At 29.7% G+C, this 13206-nt stretch overlaps 1 protein-coding gene across 12 annotated transcripts in view; it reads left to right on the forward strand.

Annotated features, from left to right (window-relative positions):
* The window catches only part of LOC130446395 (glutamate-gated chloride channel), a 135245-nt gene that overhangs the window by 96500 nt on the left and 25539 nt on the right, over positions 1-13206 (forward strand). For 7 of the 12 annotated variants that reach the window (XR_008910142.1, XM_056782630.1, XM_056782631.1 and 4 more), the window contains one exon: positions 10025-10129. The exons of 3 other annotated variants lie outside the window; for them this stretch is intronic. Coding sequence is in view for 8 of the 9 variants with exons in the window: in XM_056782630.1 (XP_056638608.1) it covers positions 10025-10129 (105 nt within the window). In the remaining variant the exon portion in view is untranslated. The remainder of the gene's footprint in view (positions 1-10024; positions 10130-13206) is intronic. 2 more of the 12 variants (XM_056782632.1, XM_056782635.1) reach the window with 1 other exon arrangement.

Below are 13206 nucleotides of genomic sequence, written 5' to 3' on the forward strand. Positions count from 1 at the left end.
ATTATTCGGAATCTGACGAATCAACCATTTTTACTAAACATGTATATTGTTATTAATTTCTTGTGGAATCCTCAAAACATTCGAAATCTGATGAATCACACATTTTTGCTAAACATGTATATTTTTATTTATTTCTTCTGAAATCCACAAATTATTCGGAATCTGACGAATCAACCATTTTTACTAAACATGTATATTGTTATTAATTTCTTGTGGAATCCTCAAAACATTCGAAATCTGATGAATCACACATTTTTGCTAAACATGTATATTTTTATTTATTTCTTCTGAAATCCACAAATTATTCGGAATCTGACGAATCAACCATTTTTACTAAACATGTATATTGTTATTAATTTCTTGTGGAATCCTCAAAACATTCGAAATCTGATGAATCACACATTTTTGCTAAACATGTATATTTTTATTAATTTCTTCTGAAATCCACAAATTATTCGGAATCTGACGAATCAACCATTTTTACTAAACATGTATATTGTTATTAATTTCTTGTGGAATCCTCAAAACATTCGAAATCTGATGAATCACACATTTTTGCTAAACATGTATATTTTTATTTATTTCTTCTGAAATCCACAAATTATTCGGAATCTGACGAATCAACCATTTTTACTAAACATGTATATTGTTATTAATTTCTTGTGGAATCCTCAAAACATTCGAAATCTGATGAATCACACATTTTTGCTAAACATGTATATTTTTATTTATTTCTTCTGAAATCCACAAATTATTCGGAATCTGACGAATCAACCATTTTTACTAAACATGTATATTGTTATTAATTTCTTGTGGAATCCTCAAAACATTCGAAATCTGATGAATCACAAATTTTTGCTAAACATGTATATTTTTATTTATTTCTTCTGAAATCCACAAATTATTCGGAATCTGACGAATCAACCATTTTTACTAAACATGTATATTGTTATTAATTTCTTGTGGAATCCTCAAAACATTCGAAATCTGATGAATCACAAATTTTTGCTAAACATGTATATTTTTATTTATTTCTTCTGAAATCCACAAATTATTCGGAATCTGACGAATCAACCATTTTTACTAAACATGTATATTGTTATTAATTTCTTGTGGAATCCTCAAAACATTCGAAATCTGATGAATCACACATTTTTGCTAAACATGTATATTTTTATTTATTTCTTCTGAAATCCACAAATTATTCGGAATCTGACGAATCAACCATTTTTACTAAACATGTATATTGTTATTAATTTCTTGTGGAATCCTCAAAACATTCGAAATCTGATGAATCACACATTTTTGCTAAACATGTATATTTTTATTTATTTCTTCTGAAATCCACAAATTATTCGGAATCTGACGAATCAACCATTTTTACTAAACATGTATATTGTTATTAATTTCTTGTGAAATCCTCAAAACATTCGAAATCTGATGAATCACACATTTTTGCTAAACATGTATATTTTTATTTATTTCTTCTGAAATCCACAAATTATTCGGAATCTGACGAATCAACCATTTTTACTAAACATGTATATTGTTATTAATTTCTTGTGGAATCCTCAAAACATTCGAAATCTGATGAATCACAAATTTTTGCTAAACATGTATATTTTTATTTATTTCTTCTGAAATCCACAAATTATTCGGAATCTGACGAATCAACCATTTTTACTAAACATGTATATTGTTATTAATTTCTTGTGGAATCCTCAAAACATTCGAAATCTGATGAATCACACATTTTTGCTAAACATGTATATTTTTATTTATTTCTTCTGAAATCCACAAATTATTCGGAATCTGACGAATCAACCATTTTTACTAAACATGTATATTGTTATTAATTTCTTGTGGAATCCTCAAAACATTCGAAATCTGATGAATCACACATTTTTGCTAAACATGTATATTTTTATTTATTTCTTCTGAAATCCACAAATTATTCGGAATCTGACGAATCAACCATTTTTACTAAACATGTATATTGTTATTAATTTCTTGTGGAATCCTCAAAACATTCGAAATCTGATGAATCACAAATTTTTGCTAAACATGTATATTTTTATTTATTTCTTCTGAAATCCACAAATTATTCGGAATCTGACGAATCAACCATTTTTACTAAACATGTATATTGTTATTAATTTCTTGTGGAATCCTCAAAACATTCGAAATCTGATGAATCACACATTTTTGCTAAACATGTATATTTTTATTTATTTCTTCTGAAATCCACAAATTATTCGGAATCTGACGAATCAACCATTTTTACTAAACATGTATATTGTTATTAATTTCTTGTGGAATCCTCAAAACATTCGAAATCTGATGAATCACACATTTTTGCTAAACATGTATATTTTTATTTATTTCTTCTGAAATCCACAAATTATTCGGAATCTGACGAATCAACCATTTTTACTAAACATGTATATTGTTATTAATTTCTTGTGGAATCCTCAAAACATTCGAAATCTGATGAATCACACATTTTTGCTAAACATGTATATTTTTATTTATTTCTTCTGAAATCCACAAATTATTCGGAATCTGACGAATCAACCATTTTTACTAAACATGTATATTGTTATTAATTTCTTGTGGAATCCTCAAACCATTCGAAATCTGATGAATCACAAATTTTTGCTAAACATGTATATTTTTATTTATTTCTTCTGAAATATTCAAACCATTCGGAATCTGATGAATCTTTATTGTTATTGTAGCTGCAAGCTTTGGTGATCAAGCCTCAGGTACTATTGCTAAAATAGTTATTTTACAGCTTTGTAGACTTGAGAATTGAAGTTTTCCAATTCTGTTTTCGTTATATATAATATGTATTAAAAAATTTTTTTTTGAGGCTACAACCATTCCACATCTCAACGGAAAGTTCAATTCTCAGACTGTATAAAATCGCGGAAGCCTACATTGCTTTGTAGATTATTTTGACAATTTTATATCCAATACTGTACAAGCATATTATTCACTGGTTTCGGTTTCTTTGAATTAAAAATAGCAAGCTTACTACATACACGCTTCCTTTTTTAAATCAAAAATTATTATAGTGTAATCATAAACTCGGCGGGATAATAGATCAATCAATTGGCCAAAAAATCCATAAGCGTACTAAATATGAATTCAATCATTCATTTTGATTTATTTTTATTGTTACCTGGTGTGTATACTACTTGCTTTACAACAGAATTACTTAGTTTCAAGTATTCTTTGTACTAATATTCGAAATTAATATGTACATCTTTCATAAAATGTTTTTATTTTGGTGATCTAATTATAAGTTTGAAATTCGGTCCAAATCGTCATTAGCTGACGGTGGAGGTCTTCCATCACGTGACTAATAAGGAGCAAATCAAATATAAGTCAACTAAGTATAAATAATCGTTATGACTAATATTCCAAAAGTCGACCTTTTACGAATTGGTAATTAAAAAACAAATTCATCTTTTTAATCGTATGTATATCGTTAACATCGATATATTCAGCAAACTCTTTTGATAAAAATATCGTTATACTGGGTGAGTAAGTTATAAAATCCAATATTATCTTATTACTGGAAAACTTATTCACCAACATATTTATATAGTTCACAGAAAGGACGTAATATTTAGTCTAATAACTTGGTGTTCCTCTTAACCAAGTTGAAATTTCACTTCATAAACTTATTTGTATTCACAGCGTTAGTAATTTCATTCATACTCCTGTAACTTTGATAGCAGAATATATTACTGAAAATCTTGCTTTAGAGTTTATCCGGTCCGGAATCTGCGCTGTCTTCACTAGTATTTATTATCACGGTATCAATATCAATATTCTAGATTTGTTCGGTATGCCTAACATAATTTCTCCAAACATTTTCACACTTTTTTAAAAGCATGATGATCCTCGACAATATGAAAATCATGCGGTATTTGTTGTTTAATAATCTTCTTACCCTGAACTCAACTCCCAATTCAATTCTACCATTGGTAATTAGTGGAGATGATGAGTCCACGTGGACTGACGGTTTCATAATAAGCAAGTACTACCTTTCCTTAATATTTTTCAAATCGCACTATTTTCCAAATTTTTGGTATTAAACTACCCACTGCAGCATTTACAGACACTCTTACTTCAAATGGAATGCCTGATTTGCTAACTCGAGACATTTCAAGTAATTACTTCTGACTTGTTTCGAAAAATCGTCGTTTGCTTTCATAGTAACAAAACTTCTATCACCATTTGATTCCACATCAATATTTTCAGTGTAATTGAAGATTCTATTAAATATTAAGCGCGAAGTTAGATAAAACTTTGTGCTCGTTTTCGCAAATATTATGTTTGTTGAACAATATCGCTCTTTTCATAATTAATTACGTAAATAACTTTTACAAGTAATAAGACAAAATTCCATCAGCAAACGAGTTCTATTTCTGAGACTGTAACAATAGACAGGGTATTAGCTGCACATGCTGAAGCAGAAAATTGTAACTTAGTTTCAAAAATTATTATAAGTAACTCGATTTAACTCTCTTTCTCGAATGAAAATTCATAATTTCTATAGGCCCGGTGGTCTCGAACACTCTTGTTCAATTCCAATTGACAACAAAGAAGAAGTTGTCATAATGACAAGAAATTTTGAAAATGGGAAGTAAAAAAAATCACCTTAGCAACGATCATACTCGTATTATTCATTAAAATAGGAGGCGGTCCAGTTCAACAATTACAACGATCAAAATGATTTCGGGCGTTTTGTGCTAGAAGAACTGAAGAAGAAAACTTTGAACTTGAGAAAGACAATTCTTCAACATCACCCCTACTTGCATGCGAAGTTCGAACCCTCTAGTTAAACTTTTTCTGGCCAAAAAATAAGAAAATATAACAAAAATGACCATAAAATGGAGAGGGGTGGAGATGGAAAGTTTCGACCTTGGACAGGAAATCATCTCGCAACTAATTGAACCTAAATGTGAAATTTCATTTTTCAGTCGCTTTTAATTTGACCTGCAGAGGCGAGCAAAGGTCAAAAACCACTTTTTTTGCACTGCGACCCCTCGAAATATTCATTTGTTTTCAACCAAACTCTAATAACATCAATCCGGCGTCAAAAAAGCCATGTATGCTAATTTTGAACCAAATCGGATCCATAGCAATTGCTCGAGAGACGAAAATAAGAATTGTAGCTTAAACAGATATATAGATTTATATATATAAACTACAGACATTTGAAAAACCATCATTATCTTGTTCAGGAGGTCTCAACACATGGGGAAAATGATGTGCCCCCCATTTTTCTTCTAGTCATGCCTACTGTAATAGTCTAATTTTTCCTTGAAAAATTCGACTAATAGCAATTCTCACCTGTGGAACGATTCCATTCTATTCTAATTGAACAGTTTAGATGCTTAAAAGAAACTTGTAAAAATTTAACACCTGATCAATTAATTAAACACTCAATATTGGCATATAATAACTCCATTCATTCTGTAACACAATTTACACCATTCGAAATTATTAAATACCACATAAATAACCCTGATCCTTTTGATTTAGAGTATTTAGATCACTCAATAATATCGAATTATATTCAGAATCACAAAATTATTATATGAAAAAATTGAAGATAGAAATGCTGATATTAAAGAAAAAATAATCAATAAAAGAAATTAAAATAGAAATGATCCCCATTCTTACGCAAACCAAGACATAGCTTATATTAAGAGATAAAAAATTACCCAAATTCAAAAAGGCAGAAATCATAAAATACTCTGGTATATTGTTAGAAACAGATAAAGGAATTTATCATAAAAATATAATTAGAAAACACAAAACTAAAACTAAAACCATAAATTTGTTACGGGAAGATGAAACTGGCAACGATATTAATAATACTACTTATTTACAAGAAAACTAAAACAGAAGATATAGAAATTACGAAAGTAAACAATTTATTATTACCCATTAATTTAGGAACCAGTAACCTTATTTATACTAAACACACTTTTTTATATTATATAGATTTAGAATTTATTCATAAACAAATTAATAATTTGAAACAATATTATTATAGTTTAAAAAAATAGCGAACGCCACAAATCCTATTTCGTATCATAATTTAGCCGAACAATCAATGAGTGGAACAGAAATTTTGATTCATATTTTAGATAAAAAATCAGTAAATATTTATCCACATTTAAGATTGAAAAGAGGTTTAATAAATGCAGTAGGAAAATTAGATAAATAGCTTTTTGGAGCTTTAGATTCAGATGATGAAAAAAGATACGATAACGATATAAATGTTTTACAACAATATCAAAAATAAATAATTCACGAAGTTAATTTGCAAATATAGTTACACAAAAAATTAATTGATCATTATAATAAATCGATTACGACTCTATGGAACAATCAACAGAAACTTTCTGATAATTTAGAGAAATTTCACATTTCAATAGAAAATAAAATAATAACTTTGAATAATTTTATAACATTTTATAGTACAATTTCACAGATTAATCTGGATTAATCAGAGTTTAATTACATTAATTGATATTATTGAACACGCAATAACATTTTCTAAATTAAATACAAATCACAGTTCAGTAATATCGAGTCAAAAAATTTTAGAAATGATTAAATATTTAATTACTATTTATAAAGAAGAACAAATCCCAAAATTTAATAATATTTTCCCTTTCTGGGCTCACAAGTAACCTTTTCCAAATCCAAAATTATTTTTGCTACCCATGTTCCAATCCTGAAACCAAAAACTTACGAATTTTTCCATTTATATCCTATAATTCAAAATCACACATTATTTATCCCTCCTCAACCTACTTGGTCAGAAATCAAGAAGTCAATTTTATCAAAGAAGAATGTCCGGCGTTAGAAGAAAAATATTATTGCAAAGAAACATTTAAGTTAAAAGGCAATTATACTGTTGAATTGTTAAATGTTGAAAATTGTGTTGTTAGTAATATAAATCTCCGAGAAACTATATTAGAACAAGTGACAAATAACAAACTTTTAATAATTCCAAATTAAGAAACTGAAGTGATTTCCAAATGTGTTTCGGACCACCGTTACTTGAAAATAAGTTATCCATCAATTATAAAAATTCCAAAGAACTGCAGCATTCAAATAGAAAGTGAAATTTTCTCAACCAACATACAAATTAAAAAAAGGAAAATCGATAATATTACCGAAATTAAACTTCGAATTTTTAAATAATCAAATTTATAAATCTCCAAATTTAACCAGCATAGATTTTGAAAAGTATTTGAAATAAATAAAATTCGAGGAAAAGGAGAAAGAAGAAATCGAATTAAAAGAAAGAATAAAACAAAACGTGTAATATACCTCCGTTGTTCTTCATTCTTAGGGATGGAAGAGTTACATGGAGGAAATTCCAGAAGATTCTTTAAATAAAACGCAATAGGAGCAAATATCATAAACACTTTGTTTATGTTGTATGTTGTAAATAACTTTTTAATGAATTTAGTTCATTCAATGAACGAATATAGTTAATTTGCTTGTGAAATTAATTTTGTTCATTCAACTCTATAAAATTATTGTAATTTTGAGTTTAATAAAGTTTTTAAAAACATTTCGGTAATCGAAAATAAAATTCACGCAAGATTTTTAAGTTACGTTTATAGAACCATATTCATTGGTAAAATATTTCATATTTATTGAAAAAAATAATTTCACGTTTTTTAATTCGTATATATTGACAATATTTATAGTTTCCAGCTAATAAAAATGCCTCACATCTATTAAAAACAAATACTTTAAATATCAATTAGCTCTACTTTTTCCTTTAATGACGGGTTGCACCTTCTCTTTTTAAAAACCAACAGTTATCACCCATTATACCCTAATCCCATCGTCCTTGACACCGAATTTTCATTGTACTAATATCTTGGTGGAACCTTACACCCTGCTCATCACTGGCAACTCCCAAATTTTCAAAAAATATCAGATGGGAATGGAGGAAATGAATTTTCTAGAAGTTCACTAACTGTTGGTAGTTTGGATCAATATTGTTGCCCAAAAATCCCCTCGCTACATTAACAAACGCCTTCCATGCTCTAAGATCCTGCCTGGTGAGTTTTTTTATTATCGTCCAGCAATTTTCTTATTTGTGGTTCAATAAAAAAACCTTCCTTTAATTTGGCATCATTCAAATGGGGAGAGACTTCTCTACGGTATTTGAATCCATCACTCTCTTTATCCATAGCCTTTACAAAGTTGTTCATCAATCCAAGTTGAATGTGAAGGGGGGCAGAAGGACATTTTTGGAATCCACAAGGGGTATAAACTTAACATTTTAAGATCCCGTTTTAAACTCACTTCTTGATTGCCAATTTTTTTTACATAGTGTTGATCTACTGCCCGACTGTCCGATAGCAAAGTTTCGTAAGCCCTCTCTGAAGTCCCATTAAAACTCCAATCAACTCCAGGTCCCCACATATCTGCCACTTATAATTGTTGTAGTTAATTTTGTCTAGAAGTAAGCGAATATTTTTATAAGTTTCTTTCATCTTCGAAGAATGAGCAGTTGGTACAGATGTTTTTAAATTTCCGTACACGTACACAACAAATTTTCCATACTGTAGAATGCAGAAAATATAGAATTTCTTTTTCTAATGGGCGTAATTTTTGTCTCTTTGGCTAACAAGACAGGAAGCAAGAAGTTCAGACTGTTACTTTGAACAATCAAATGTGGAACTGGTACTTGGAGTAAAAATAGGGTCGGTGCATTGTTCTTCGGAATTTCTTGTTGTCTCTAGTATCTTCTAAAACAATACTTTGCGGATTTAAAAGCGTAATTGGTACTGGTAAATCTTCGTTATGGGGAACAGATCGTATAGCAAAGTGCAAATTTGGATACTCGATTTTGTACTTTCCTTTCTTAGAATAACTTTTAGTCTTTGTTAGACAAAAATAGCAGTCGTCAAAATGGTCAATAGGTTCCCGCCATACCATTGGAATTGCAAAATGAAGGTTTTTTTGTTCCCATTCATCCTCTGCACCAGTGACACGCTACAACTAACAAAGCACGCGTTGGGGCCACTCTGCTTGTCTTGGTCTCCAATTAAAGTACCAAAATATTTGAAATAGACTTTTTTCACATTTTCCGAACATGGCCTCGGCTTGCGATTTCACCATAAATTCTCCACAAATATAGCAAAATCGGTCAGGACAAATTTTGCAGCTGCGGCACGTTTGATGCGACATTTTCGTCTTTATAATAACTTTTTGTACCATGAATAGAAAACCATTTAATATGAATACTAATTTTTAATGTTAGTTTTATGTTTATTATTCTGAATAATACGGTACAGGTATTTTTTCGGCCATAAAATTTACCGATATTAACCGCCGCCCCTTTTATAAAATTACATACGTGCTAATGTAAACAGGGATAATCAAGCTATTGAAAAGTGGTACGTGTTAGGGCTTAATAAATATTTTTTCTATTATTCCATTTCAAAAATAAAGGTCTCAACTGTGTTACGAAAATCTTGTCGTCTTGCTTGAGGAACCGTACGAATCCCTACTACCATCATTTAGCAAGGCGCATTTACCGGCGTATTTCTTATTCATTTCTGTATATGCCAAAGTGTACGTCTATGTATTACGAATGCTTCATCATTTTATTACTCTCTTGTTCATAAAAAATAGTCCATAAACTTGTACTATTAGGATTTGAAAATTTATTTTTGTGAAAGTCGCTAGCATTCTTATTATAGTTTTTTCTCAATTTATTGTTAGAAAACATTGAGGTTAGGAAATTACTCTTTCTAATAGTATCACTTCTGGAGTTACTGACTATTTTCTAGCAATATGCTTTCATAATGCTTCTTAGGTTTACTCTTATACGATTTTTTCGTTTACTAATAATTATTGAGAAATTGGAAAAACCTAACCGAATCGTTCATATTAAACATTATTATAACGAATATTTTGTTGGGGTTCTAGGAAATAATGAATATTTTTTATTTTGCCTTTGCAGCAGAACAACAAAAAAAGAGATTCAATGGTTCCTAACGAAATTATCACGTGCACCAATTGCGGACCAAATCCATGTACACACACTGCAAATAACGGATGTCCAGAGGTAAATACAAATCGTTACCATTTTTAGTCCCTACAAAATTGGTGTTTATACAATTCCAGATGGAGAAAAAAGAAATATCAAAAGATTGAATGTATAAACGGATGAATGTATGAAAGGTTAAGTGTGAAAGAAAAAGAAATATTTTAAATACCTTACGAGGAGATGAATATTAACATTCAACGTGTAAATGCTTATAATTGAGGATCATTCTGGTAGTAAAAACTGGCCGTAACATGAAAATAATCATAGGTTTGAGTGATTAGTGACAAGAACCTAACCGCGTACAAAGAACAAAATCAATCAGCCGAACAAGAATTTGTTAAATTTGTACTTCTTCGTGGAATGGAGATTTTAAATCAGGAACCGGTGACCATAAACATGTTCCACATAAAATGGGATTAAGAGGATGATAATGAAACAAAAATTGACGGAAAATTCATCAAGGATCCCCACCACAAGATGAAGGTACAAATTGTTGCATTAGAGACCAAGAAAATCCACGAAAAGTATTTTAAAAATGGCGGAACAATTTATTTCCATAGATGGGCGCTCGAAACAGGCAACTTTGTCCATCCAGTTAACGGCCAGTAGCTAAGAATTATTTTATTTTCAAATAGTAATTAAAATAACAGTAGATAGTTAGTTAACCTCAAAATATTACATTTGTTGATATCATATAACATATTAAAGTAGAAGTTCTTTGTGGTTTATACACTCTTTGTCTTTTGAATAGTAAGATAATTCGTGATTTAAGATTCCAAGGAAATACCACTACAAAAGACCTTGCTAAAATTACTCGAGACCTTATTGATAAAATCGCTTCACGATTATTTCATATTGAAATTAAAACCTCTAACTCAGATTTGAAAGTATAACAGTAAAAACATTTTTAAATTCGAGTCATTTATAATCTCATTTACCTCGGAAATGACTTTTTAGTGAAACAAATATTTGTTTGGTTCATCATATCTATACATAAACAGGACAACAAACTAAAATACAACAGTTATTGTGGGATATCAAGTATAATAAACAGGGTATGTACAAAAATAATAAAGAAACTAATAGATCAGGATCAGGAATTACGGGGATGAAGCACAGGGTGAATTTACAACTGGAAGGTCCTGTACAAACAACATATTCTCTTTAAAGCAAATGATAGAGAATAAAACAGAAAGAAATAGACCAGTAAACCTAATGTTTATAGATTTACAAAAGGTCTTGTATAAAGATATGAAGTCTGCAGTAGAAATTGGAATCCTTCACAGTCAACGAAGGCTTAAGACTACATCTCACTAACACTTCTCAAAATATATGTTTCAGAAGCTATAACAACAAAATGGGGATCCAAATCGAAGATGACACCTGTTTATACACCATCCAACTTGTAGATGATCAGGTAATACGTGCAAAAGACAGAGATTACTTAGAATATATGGTACGCAAACTAGATGAAGAATACGGTGTATCAAGATTGCAGATGAACGAAGAAAAGACACAGTGATTGTGTTTAAGAGAAGATACAACAGACATACAATTAGAAAACAACGAAATTACAACGATATGTGAAGACTATCTAAAAATTATTTTTGTAAAAGATAGGACCTATGATACAGAAAAGAAATGGAGAATAAACATAGCAAGAACAATAACTAAATCACTGGATGGAATGTTCTGGAATATTGAAATAGAAAAACAACAGAGAATCGTTGGTATATGGACCGAAAACTGAATAAAAAAAATAGAAGCCACGGAAATGGACACTCTAAGAAAAGCAAACAGAACATCAAGGTAAGATCTAATCAGAAACGACGCATTAAAATAACAAATGAACCTGAAAGAAACAATTACAGAATAAATTAAGGAAAAACAGTTGATTTAATACGGGAACGTGCAGAGGATGGAGCAAAAATAATAAAGTAGATCCCACTTAAGAACAAATTATCATGGATGCACGGATTAAGAAAAAAATATTAATATTGTTACATTTTTTTTATAAATATTTTTACATTGTACTATGACCATAATTATAGTTCCTGATGATGAATATATAAGTATTCGAAAGCATGGAAACAAATTATATTAATCAGAGTGCACTTTGGTGTTTGATCGCCACATTACAAAACATTTCTTTTGAAAAACATCGAATTTATCAATTTCAAAAATCAATATACAATTTGATTCTTTATGGAAACATCAAGTTAATTGATTTATCTATCAAGCGGCATTTTGAATATTGATTTTTGAAATAAATTAATTATTTCCCAAACGATTAATACATAAGTATTCGAAAGCTCGAAATATATTAAAGTTAGTACATTTTGGTGTATAAAACGCACACAATATAACTGGAAAAGACTATTTCGACCTGTTGTGTCTATATATACGGGGTATTACATTGTTGTTTGATATGCATGTTACCTTAACATTCGCTTTTTAAATTTTAAGTTGCGCTCATTTAAATTAACACGTATATTTACACATTACTTGAACGGATAATCAATACTGCTCTGTAGATCACTTCAACGATATTGAAGCGTTGAAATGTCCCATATAATTTATGCATAAAATCTGTCAAACGCATGAGGATTGATTATAATTTGCAAAACTGATGCTATGATTGATTTTTATATTGAATTCATATATATATGCCTCATTATATGTTCTATTTCTACAAGGCTTCATGCAAATCTTAAATTGTTTGAAATAGTTTCCTATTCAACAACTTCAACTGACTCAAATGTTTCAATGTGCATTTTATCTTAGGAAACAGATAAAAATCACATAGTACAAGATACTGTAATTGAGGATCTAACCTAACCAAGTTTTTCTCGAATCTTCCATAGAACTATGGGAGGAGGAAAGAATTAAGAAGAGTTTCTATTGAACTGACAGGAGGTTGAGCTATTGATATATTTTGAATCCGTTCACCTTGTTTTTTGGAATAGGTTTTCTCTTTAGTATCGATAAATGTTTATGAATAAAGTGTCGATAAAAATCACACGGTACAAGATGCTTTAATTGAGGATCTAACCTAACCAAGTTTTTCTCGAATCTTCCATAGAACTATGGGAGGA

Source organism: Diorhabda sublineata, chromosome 7 (assembly GCF_026230105.1).
Source record: "Diorhabda sublineata isolate icDioSubl1.1 chromosome 7, icDioSubl1.1, whole genome shotgun sequence".
NCBI classification, from domain to species: Eukaryota; Metazoa; Arthropoda; class Insecta; order Coleoptera; family Chrysomelidae; genus Diorhabda; species Diorhabda sublineata.